Raw genomic sequence first — 11,493 nt, forward strand, 5'->3', positions numbered from 1 at the left:
GACCCTGGGAAATATGACCTGAGCTAAAGGCAGACGCTTAACCCACCGAGCCACCCAGCGCCCCGCACTTTCACCTGTGTATCACCAAACCTGCCACTCTTCCTTTATTTTACCATTGCTCCTACTACTACTAGCAGAAATCCTAAAAGATCAGATAATAAAAACCCAAAGAGATCTTCATATTTTCTTCAACTTCACAGTCAAAGCCCATCTCAAGTTATGAATTGTCTTTATCCTCGAGATTGTTTGATACTTGTTAATTTATTTTTTTCTTTGGGAAAGTAAGAATAAGTCATGATCAAAGAGAAAACTGCCACTTGTTGCCCTTTGTGGAGTCTCTTCTTTACTCCATTTAGTGGCAGCTGGGAGTGCAGAACTAGGTTTATTCCATGCTAGGGGAAGAATTCCCCCCCCCCCCCAATAATGGTGAACATCTAACAGAGTTCCTTGAATATAGAAAATGTTCAATGTAAATTTGGCAAAAGAATGGGTGAATAAAAGAATAATGCAGTGTTCACTGTTTAAAAATGAATCATTTCCACTCCTTTATCTGACTACAATTTGAAACCCCTTGATAATCAAGCTTTACAAAATTGGTTTAAGGTCTCCCTACAGAGAAATAGACAATGGCACAGAGAAATGTTGTGGCTTCCGGAGAGCTTAGAAAGAAGGACCTGTGCTCAACCAAGTTTCACATGAAGTAACTTGTCTGAGGGACACTTCCAAGCTTCTCCAGAGGAAGAAAGGATTGTTTTGGAGTATGAGGCAAAGTAAGGTGTTCCCAGGAGCAGAAATATTTTAAATGTTTTCACTTAGGAAGGTCAATGGCCTGTTTAAATCAAACCACCACCCTTAGCCTTGGTCCATCAGGCTATTAGGGAGATACAGTGTGACTTACTCTTGGAGAAGTCTGCTTTTATCTGGCCTACATTTGTATCCTGCTTGCCTCTGTACTTTTCCTTTGCTTTTACTTTTTTCTCTCAATGACTATGGAGTTTCCTGTTTGATTCTTTATAGGGGTCTTAGTGTTTAAGGTGTGAAGGAATGAATAAATCCTAATCCTAAAACGATAACTGTCTGTTTCAGTCTTCTTTAATAAAAGCGCCAGCTCCTGGCTTCTCCACGGTGTCGCTCTTTTTTTAAGAGGACGCGGAAGGCCACCACCCAGCAGACGTCCCTGCGGGTCAGGAACCGCGGCAACTGCCTTTCCTCCCAAGTGCTCTAAGGGCCACCCCCAAGGAGTAGTGACTTCAAGGGCCGGTACTCCGTCCCCTGTGCTAAGTGAGAGAGAGAGAGCACAGACTCCCTTTAAAGGCGAACTCTGCAAACAAGAATAACCTTGAGAAAGTCCCTTTATATGCAGATCAATGCTCCGGAACGTTGCCAACCACTTACAACTCCCCTTTGACATTTCACAGATGCGTTTTCATGCTGGAGAAGGGGCCTCTTTCTACCCCGGAACCCAAAACCCCGCTTTGTGCCTCGGGTGCAGTTGGGTCTTATCGGATGAGCCGCTGGGGAAATGTGGGCCCCCTGTCCTCTCCTTGGTCAACTAGAGTCACCCTGACAGAGGACCCCCCTGCCTCCCAGGGGCTACTTCTGTGGTGCCTTGACCTGAGTCTCTCCGGGGAATCCTCTCTCTGTTCTGGAGGTCTCGTGGAATTCCAACTTCTCAGTCCCAAGGATCTGCCCAGAACCATCCGGCGGTCCCCAAGCCCCAAGCTCTGGGACGGCTGCGGGGCTGCGCTAGCCATTAATGGCCATCATCCATTTTTAATCAGAAAGATCACAAGAAAGATGGTAAGCGAATCCCAGTCGCAAGTCAATTTAAATAACATTCCTGGGGAAATCCAATCACTTAAAACTGAGACACCTACGCGAGCAAGAGCCCCCGCCCGACCGGCGGGGAAGAGCGCGACGGCGGAATTAATCGAGATCAGGGGGCTCCCGGGCTCAGCGCGGAGCGTTAACCCTTCCAGCCCCGGAGGGTGACAAGGGGGGCTTGGAAGAAGGCCGCCGGCGGGGCGAAAATGCCCACGGCGGCCACGCACAGGCGGTCCCTGTCACCTTGGGCAGCTCCGAGCGCCCTGAGCCCGGCCCGGGCGGCTGGGCGCGCGGCGTTAAGGTCAGCAGCTCAGGAGGCCGCTCCGGCGGCGAGGAGCTGCCGCCTCCCGCAGCCTCGGCGCGCCTCGGGCTCCTCCTTCCGCCCAAGCGTGGCCCAGTGAGCACTGCTCCGGCCGCAGGTAGCGGAGGCGCGGAAGGCGGCGCGCGGGACCCAGCGGAGCGCCCGGGGAGGGGCCGGCGGACACGCGGACAGACGGCTCCCCCAACCCCGCCCTGGACAGTAGCGACTGTCCGCGCCGGCCATGTGGGGACCCGGAGTCACAGCGGAGGGCCTGTCGGTGGCGCCGGCCCCGCCGCCGCTGCTGCCGCTGCTGCTAGTGCTGGCGCTGGCGCTGGTGGCGCCCTCGCGGGGCGGCGGGGGCTGCGCGGAGCTGGCGTGTGGCGAGCGGGAGCGCTGCTGCGACGCGGCCAACGCCACAGCGGTGCGCTGCTGCAAGCTGCCGCTGCACGCCTTCCTCGACAACGTGGGCTGGTTCGTCCGCAAGCTCTCCGGGCTGCTTATCCTGCTCGTGCTCTTCGCCATCGGCTACTTCCTGCAGCGCATCATCTGCCCCAGCCCACGCAGGTACCCGCACGGTCCGGCGCGGCCCGGGCCGCCGGGGGCCGCGGGGCCGCCCGACGACGACGACGACGACTCGCCCGCGCTAATGCGCGACGAGGCGGCCGCCGGCTCTCAGGACTCGCTGCTGGACAGTGGCGGCGGGGGCCGAGGCCGGGGAGGCGGCGGGCGCTCGGCCCCCGACTGCGCCTCGGAGCACGAGCTTCGCGTGGTCTCGCCGGTCTTCCTGCAGCTGCCCAGCTACGAGGAGGTCAAGTACCTGCCCACTTACGAGGAGTCCATGCGGCTGCAGCAGCCCAGCCCCGGGGAAGTCGTGCTGCCCGTGTCGGTGCTCGGCCGCCCGCGAGGCGGCTGCGCCGGGGAGCGCGACGGCGGCGAGGGCCGCTCCCCGCTCATCTGAGCGTCTGCGGCCGCTCGAGGGCCGCGCGGGCCGAACGCGCCTAGGGGGGCTGCGGGTGGGACGCAACGACAGAGGTGGCCGCTGCCACCGCCGCCCGCCTCAGACCCGCGCTGGCACCCGGGCCGAATCGCCGGTCGCCCGGCGCCGGGGTTGGAGTCACCCACGCTCCAGCTTTGCCCCGGGATCTTAAGTTTCCCTACGTTTCATTCGGTTCAAGGAAACGTCGGGCGCGCGCGGCGGGGGCGACGGCAGCGGACGAGGCTGCGGTGCAACTTCGAAGGACGTCCCCGCCCTCAGCCTCTCCTCCGCCCTGTGTTCACTCGTAAGTGCCTGCCTGCTTTCCGAATCAAAGAGAACACGTGAGCCCTTGAGTGCGTCGAGCGAAAGGCAGTAACCTTTAGGGATGAGGGGAAGGACGCAGGTCCATCCCTCTGCCTCTCGCCTCGACAGGGCACGGTCTCCCAGGATGGGCGGAGGGCGCGGAGCCGTAGGGCCGAGCGCCGACTGGAGACTGCTGCGCGCGGTCGGGGAGAGCAGCACCTAGGTATGATTGAATCCCTCCCTGCCTTGCGGAGAACCGAAATAAACCCGCTTGGTGTATTCCTGGCCCAGCATAGTCCCAGCTGATGGCTCACAATATGGGGGGGGGGGGGGGGGATACCTGTAATGTCCAGTTGGGTGCTGTACCTATTGAAGATACAGCAGTTAGGTATATAGAAGACCTTATTCTTAATAAGGTACAGTTGGACTTTGGATTTGCCAGTAACTGAGAAGATATTTATATTTATTTGTCTTTTATTTTTATATTTTTACCATGTATTGAACGTATCAGGAGTGTATTTGTGCAATTAATGACAAGATAATCGTCTTTTCCTCTTTTTTAGGCCTTAATGGCCCGGGAATTGTCTGTCATTATTGTTTAAGAAAATATTGGACATGATTTCATTTACAATGGGGAAGAAAAAAGAGGCATGGGCAAAGGAGAAAACGTACGTGACATAAAACACGTGAAGGATATCTTATTTTCGCTATTTGAGAAGAATATATTTTATTTTTAGTACTGTGGCATAATATATAACTTTTGTAATAACTGTAGATTGTGTAGTCTGGGTCTTAATTGCATCATTCACCACGTAGTTATATGTAGATATGATTGATACATATATGCCATACCATGAAGCATGATGTCATGTGCTTTTCCCTTTGTTTTGAAGTACATTCCACAACATGATGCAAAACATAAGAACTTGTGACTTCTCTTCAAAGCCATAATTGTGCAAGGAATGTACTGCAGAAGGATTTAGTCAGCATATCCTAAGAAAAACATAAATGTCATTGTATCAGTTCTACCATTCTATGAAATGTTTTTTAAGCAAATGGTAATATAAAATAATATATTAAAATGCATTGTGTATAATGTACATATGCACATAGTCTATGTACAATATACATATTGTATACCATATAATTACCACAGTTTATGACTGCCATGAAAGGAAAAGAAGGAAAACAAAGGTTTCTCTTCTTGGGGAAGGATGAGTGTTACATTAAGAAAGATTTTACATGTGAACTTCACATATGTATCTAGAAACATTGTTCTTATGATTAAAAAAGTTTGACAATCCTGAGATTGTATTAGAAGAAACTGATCTGATTAATTTGAGAAGTGATTTAATTGTGAAATTAATTTGAGAAAATGATTAAACTTTTAAAAGCTAATAGAAAAAGTCTGACAGTTCTAAGGAAGTCTGAATTGTAATAGAATGGTTTACTCTAAACTGCTAAAAGCTAATGACCCTGTCATTAAAATCATTTGAAGTGTTATTAAAACACAGAAAAACTTTAAAATTTTTCTCTGTGCAAATTGTATCAGATGTGTGACTATATGGCAATGCATTAAAATATGAAATGTGTATCTTTGTTATTTAAAAGCAATTTTAAGCTGTGTTTGGCAAAACAATAAGGAGTTGAGACTATTTAAATTGAGACTGGTACAAGATTTAATGAAATCACATCATATTGAGTAATTGCATATGTTAATATCATTCAAACACTATAAATTTTAGTTACATGTGGCTATCAATACCACCCACCATTCAAACAAACAGGAAAGTAGCCATAAATCTTTTAAATTATTTATCCTTTGGGGGTATCCTGTTTTAGACACATCTTAAAATTCACCCATATCTGAAACATCAACGTGAATATCCAGTACCAGTATATGAAGTATATCCTATATGTTGCTATTAGTAGCATCTTGAGCTTTGCAACAAAATCTTGTAAAAATACACTTAAATATGAATCAAGTGTATTTCCCTTGTATCAACTATGGAACATTTCTCTCCCTAAAATTCAGAATGTCTACAATGTAATACTAGTCATGCAGTGAGGTTCCACTGAATTTTAAAGTTACAACAAATTTTACACTTGTTTTTTTCCTACACAGCACACAAGCTTTTATGCACATCTCTCGGTTAATAAAAATGAGTTTGACTCTGGTTTTTTTCTTGCACTTCATTGATTTACCAAGCACGATTTGGGGGGGGGGGGAGGAATTCTTAAAAACTATTTTTATTAGTGGTAAATGAACATGTTTCATGGTAACACACACACACACATATATAGCATACCCTGTTAATACACACACAACCTATGTGTTCACAATGCTAGAAGGCCTGGATAGAAACATTTTTAAAGCACTAAGCATGGTATCTAGGTGTATCAATTTTATAGATTTCACCTGGAAGTTATTTATTATATAGAACTAGTAGAAAATAGAAATGTAGAAAACATTAATGTAGAAAAGTTATTCTCTCACCTGAAAATAATTTGTGATGAGATGCTGATTTTACTTATTTTCAATATTTTTTTATATAGGTGAGGGCACAGATATGTATATATATGCACATATTTATATATATATAATCATCAGTTGCTTAAAAGCATGACTGTTTTCTACTCATATTTTTCAATTATGGGTATTATATAATTATATATACATACACACATATATATGAAATCAGTTGCTTAAAAGCAATTTGTTGTTGGTGTTCAATATCATAAACAAGGGAGAAATGTCTTCTTGAGATAGAATGATAGTTTCAAGAGGCCATTAATTCAACCATGGAAAATGGCTTTGGCAACTATGCCAAAGGGCATGAGGTGTACTATATAAGGAAAACAAGATTCAATTGTAAAGGCTAAAGGGAATATTAAGGAAATAACTTCAACAGTTTAAAAAGCAATAGGCCAAGTACCTCAATGTTGTACTTCATGTATACAGTTTCTTTCAAGTGTAATTAATAAAGGAAACAGTTCACAGCTGGAACTTATAAACATGAATATGGTGTTCAGATTTAAACAATGTTCTGCATTGATTTCTGTAAAAATTTCATGAACATAATTAATTTGGATTTCCAGTTTGAAAGAAACAATGATGAGTTGTTTTATTTTGAGTAGCCCAGCATTAATCATCTCTCCAAAACTGTACATTACAGACAACCATTCAGTAATAGAATATTTGGCAAGTTTGTATCTGACCTTACTAGTTTACAATTTACTTTCTCACTCACCTTTCATCCATTGGGAAAAGATAGGAGGTTAAGGGACGGTATTTTATCAACAAAGAATGAATCAACAACCAGCTAATTGTAAAGAATTAAGACATACTTTCTTCCATAGAGATGGAAAGGATGTCTTTTTTTTTTTTTTTAAGATTTTATTTATTTGAGACAGAGAGAATGAGATAGAGCATGAGAGGGAGGAGGGTCAGAGAGAGAAGCAGACTCCGTGCGAACAGGGAGCCTGATGCGGGACTCGATCCTGGGACTCCAGGATCATGACCTGAGCCGAAGGCAGTCGCTTAACCGACTGAGCCACCCAGGCACCCGGAAAGGATGTGTTTTTTTTTTTTAATTTTGCCTGTAAAATAATCAAATGTCAAATAAAACCAATACTTTGATTATATTTAAATACATATAGAACCTAATTTTACTTATTTTCTTTTACTTACAGAATTCACTTTTAATTTTACAGCAAAAATTTTACAATGGAGGACATTTATGCTTGCCATTGAACTAAAGATCATCACTTTTTTTTCCTCTTCAACTTCTTAGCTAAGCACCTTCATTGTCTTGATCTGTCCTAGTTCTTATTTTCTTTCTTTGTATGTTATCTTGCTTTGAATTTTCAGTATTTGTTTTCACTAAAACACATCTCATAGGACTCCCAAATTGCTCTTTTCTGTGATTTAATATTGCTCTGGCTATGGCTTGGTCTTTTGCACAAAGTTTCTTCTTTTGGTAAACATTATTTTCCAAAGTGTTCTTTTTTTTTTTTTTAAGATTTTATTTATTTATTTGTCAGAGAAAGAGAGCACAAGCAGGGGTTGCTGCAGGCAGAGGCAGAGGGAGAAGCAGACTCCCCGCAGAGCAGGGAGCCCAATGCGGGCCTTGAGCCCAGGACCCTGGGATCATGACCTGAGCCGAAGGCAGACGCTTAACCGACTGAGCCACCAGGTTTCCCCCAAAGTGTTCTTTGTTTTCTATTTGCATCTGCTTCTATTGGTTTCCAGTTTTGAGCCAGGTGGTTTTTCCTTTTTATCCACTAAAGAACTGTAAACATATTTCTCGTTATTCTTATCCATAGAGATTTTCTCTGTCACTCAGCAAATGATCGTATCTTTGCAGCTCTCTAGCAAGAATTTTCATTTTTCTAGATCTCAAACAATAAATCTTGATTTGCCTTTTAACTTTTTGCTTCCTCAGTTGAAATTTTCTGGAGGGATTGTCAGCACTTTTCTCCCTACTTTTCCCTAAAAATGTGCTCTCTGCTATATTTATAAAAGCAAAGAATTAGACCCTTGTGTCTTAGTAGTGACAGGGACTTTATTTTGGCTTCCAAACCTCAAGTATATTATATGTCTGTTGACTGCTATATCTTTATGCTTCCAGATTTTTCTCACAGGCATCTTTGTGGTTTCCTTTGTGTCATTTTATCTGAGGAATGGTTAACTATTTTTATTCTTGCTCACAGACATTCTATTTGTTATACTAGATAAATGATCATATTCTATCTTTATAGGGAAGACCTTATTTGAGCCTGTAGACTTCAAATATAGCTTGATTTTCTCTTGCTTGCTATCTTTGACATTCTTATGGATTTCTGCATGGGTTCCTCTTCAACTTCTGTTTATGGTACCACTGTTTTACTGGGTAGACTAGATGGTACCTCTAACTTTATATTTCTTTTATTCCTGCTTCTGGATGATCTCGAAGAATCCCTATTGTATTGTTTAAGATTTTATCTGAGGAACTGTCAATAGTTTTATCTTCTGTCTCTCATTGGCTACATTTGTTTCATCATAGAAAGGATTAGAATCCTCCAGATTTATTCCTGTCTTATTTCAGTTTGTGGGAATTTTATGTATTGACCAAAGATTTTACCAGACCAAAATTACTTTTGATTATTTTCCTGGGTCTTAAAAGTATCTTCTCTTTGTTTTTAGGTTCATCTTTTTCTTGCAAGGTGTTCATTGGTTTGTCACATTTCTCCATGTGCATAACCCCTGTTGAACTAGCCAAGTGATCAGATTCCTAAAGATTTATACCAGTTTACTTCTTCCTCTTATGTTACTGTCTCTTTTTTCCATAGTTTCATCTTCTGAGTTTTTCTCTTGGAAGCTCTTCACAGTATTCTTTTCATTTTCCTTTATTTGAAATTTTTCTGCTGCTAGAAGCAATGAGACTCCCGAGTTCTATATAAGTTCCGTATCTGTGTCTGTGATATAGGGACAATGCTGACTCAGTTCTGCTTGAAAATTAAGTTCCTATTTCTTCCATTCATCTCTGCACATTATCTGTTGGGCTAGGCAAACATTTAGATTCTTGAAACTTTTTTGTTTTTTAAGGTAGATCTTGTTCTTTGACTAACTCTGTTTTGCAGATTCTTGGTCAAGTCTTCTACTTGGTTCTTTCTTTTAGGAGTTTTGACTGCTGGTGCCTGTTGGGTCTTCTCTGGGTTCAGTCTTTCCCACAGAAGTTTTCAGAAGTTTCCTGATTGTTGTAAGTTCAGTGGATTCACATTTCTCTCTGGGAGCTGTCCCGAGCTTCTTGGTTGTCTTATATTCTGGGGTCCACCATTTGCTGTGTGGTTTTCCTAAGGCCCTTGGTTCCTGTTGAGTCTTCCACTGGGTCTCTTGACACCTGTGGGTGAGGTTTTCACCTTTTCCACATTTCCACTTGGGAGATGAGGAGTTCTTGCTGCTTTCGCTCTCTGGTTGTATTGCTTGCTTTGGTGTTTTTATAAGCTTTTTGATGCCTTCAGATTTTCCACGGAGTCTGCATTTTCCTCATTCGTCCCCAGCCCTCTTCTGAGTATTCTTAGATTTTCTCATCATTCTGGTTTGTGTTTGGACTGTTCTAAGCTTTTTGTGGGCATCACAACCATTTATTTATTTCTCTGGTTCTGTTGGTGCTTGCAGGAATTCTTTGATACCTGCCAGGTCTTCCAAGGGCTTCCAAGGGCTCTGGTTTTACCTTAGGTGTTTTCAGCTGCCTCCTGATAATTCCTGTTAGATTTTCTACTGGTTCTGGATTCTGCTTTCAAGTGTCCTAAGCTTTCTGTGAAAGTTATCATCATTTGTTTGTTCCTCTGGGTTTATAGGAGCTCTCTGATGGCTGCCAGGTCTTCCATGGGTTCTGGTTTTATTTTAGGTGCCCTCGGCATTCCTGTGAGAATTCTTAGTTTTTACTGAGGCTGGCTTGTGCTTTGGCACACTCCTAAGCTTTCTGTGAAACTTAATACCATTTATTTGTTCCTGTTTCTTTTGGTGTTTGTTTGTGGGAGCTCTCTGATACCTGTCAAGTCTTCCACAAGTTCTGCCTTTTCCTCAGGTATTTTCAGCAGTCTCTTGAGTAGCCTGAGAGTTTCTACAGGTCCCGGATTCTGTTTTGGGGTGTTCCAAAGCTTTTTGTGGACATTTAATTTTATTTTAATCTGTTTAAAATTAATAATTTCATAAGTTAAAAACTGAAACTCATAGTACTGTGTGAGAATTCTGGCAATTCATTTTGATAACTTAAATAATATTTCTAGCATTTCTAGCTCTGATTTAAAATTTGGTAGCAATTACATTGTAGCCATTTTTCTAATGAGTAAAATATAAATGTGCACATTTTTAGACATAAGCTTGGCAGTTGCTGTGGGAGGTGGCACTCTTCACTTGCTACCATGATAATTATAACAATGATAACTATAATTCATTGAATGCTTACCTATGCCAGGCACTGGGCTAAGCATCTTGCATATATTATCTCATTTAAAATTCATAACAGGAGGAGCTAAGGATTTTTTTTTTTTTTTAAGATTTTCTTTATTGAGTGTGAGCACAAGTTGGGGGGAGGGGCAGAGGGAGAGAGAGAATCCTAAGCAGGTTCTGCTCAGTGCGGAGCCCGACCTGGAGCTCGATATCATGACCCTGAGATCATGACCTGAGCCAAAATCAAGAGTCAGATGCTCAACTGACTGAGCCACCCAGGTGCCCCCAAAGGTTAATAATAACGATCATTAACCCCATTTTACAGATGAGAAAAGTGTAGACAGAGAGGCGGAGTAGCGTGCCCAAAGTCACACGGGCGATAAGTAGAAGATCAGGAAGCAGATCCAGCCTGTTTGCCTTCAGAGCTGGTACTCTGAACCACTGAACTTTCACCATGCAATTAACTGAGCCTCACAGTGTATCTTAGCATTGTTGCTGCGGCTGTGGCCACATAGCCTCACGTTAGAATCACTCTTTATTTTTCCACAAGTGAAAGAAGGTAGCTATTACTTGTCACTTGCTGTTTAAAAGAACTGTTATTTAAAAAATAATAGAATCTAGGCCAGAAATCTTTAATGACCCAAAAACTGTGGAAATGCAGAAATGTTTTATGGGTAAACCTGAAATGATCAACAAAAACAACACGGTTATTGTTTTTTTGCATTTCATTCAGCCAAGTCCTTCAGCACCAAGTATGCCTCCTTCCTGGTCTGACTTTGTTAATTTTAAAATAGCTGGTAAATCTTGTCCAACATCTTAAAAAAAAAAAAAAAAAGCCAGAAAGCTTTTTGTATGCCCAGAATAAAAAACAAGAACTGTGGAGTCTGACATTATCACTAAATCCTCGATGCCAGCTAATATGGAAACAGGAACAAAATAGCTTCCTAAATTAAGATTCTATTTATATTCTTGTGGTAGAATATGAGTGTTTGTTCAGACTTTATACAGAATAACATAATGATTTAGACTGCCCAGATGAATCTCTAGACGCTAGATTTACTAGTTATGTGATCGTAAGCAAGTTGCTTAACTTCTCTAAGGCTATTTTCTCTTCTGCAAAGTGAGGAGAGTACCCACCTCAGCTGGGTGTCA

At 43.0% G+C, this 11,493-nt stretch overlaps 1 protein-coding gene across 3 annotated transcripts; it reads left to right on the plus strand.

Annotated features, from left to right (window-relative positions):
- Positions 1-750: 750 nt before the first annotated feature.
- CUNH3orf80 (chromosome unknown C3orf80 homolog) lies at positions 751-5,581 on the plus strand. Of its 3 annotated transcripts, XM_034998099.1 has the most exons (4): positions 751-2,933; positions 3,301-3,405; positions 3,534-3,627; positions 3,968-5,581. In XM_034998099.1, the coding sequence occupies exons 1-4, from the start codon at positions 2,367-2,369 to the stop codon at positions 4,021-4,023; spliced, it is 822 nt and encodes a 273-aa protein (XP_034853990.1). In that variant the 5' UTR covers positions 751-2,366; the 3' UTR covers positions 4,024-5,581. The 3 variants fall into 3 exon arrangements, with proteins under 3 accessions (XP_034853990.1, XP_034854010.1, XP_034853999.1); XM_034998119.1 differs by lacking the exon at positions 3,534-3,627; XM_034998108.1 differs by lacking the exon at positions 3,968-5,581 and having other exon boundaries at positions 751-3,621.
- The last annotated feature ends 5,912 nt before the right edge of the window (positions 5,582-11,493 follow it).

The sequence above is a fragment of the Mirounga leonina genome, unplaced genomic scaffold, assembly GCF_011800145.1.
Source record: "Mirounga leonina isolate KUSES-001 unplaced genomic scaffold, KU_Mleo_1.0 Mir_115, whole genome shotgun sequence".
Classification (NCBI taxonomy): domain Eukaryota; kingdom Metazoa; phylum Chordata; class Mammalia; order Carnivora; family Phocidae; genus Mirounga; species Mirounga leonina.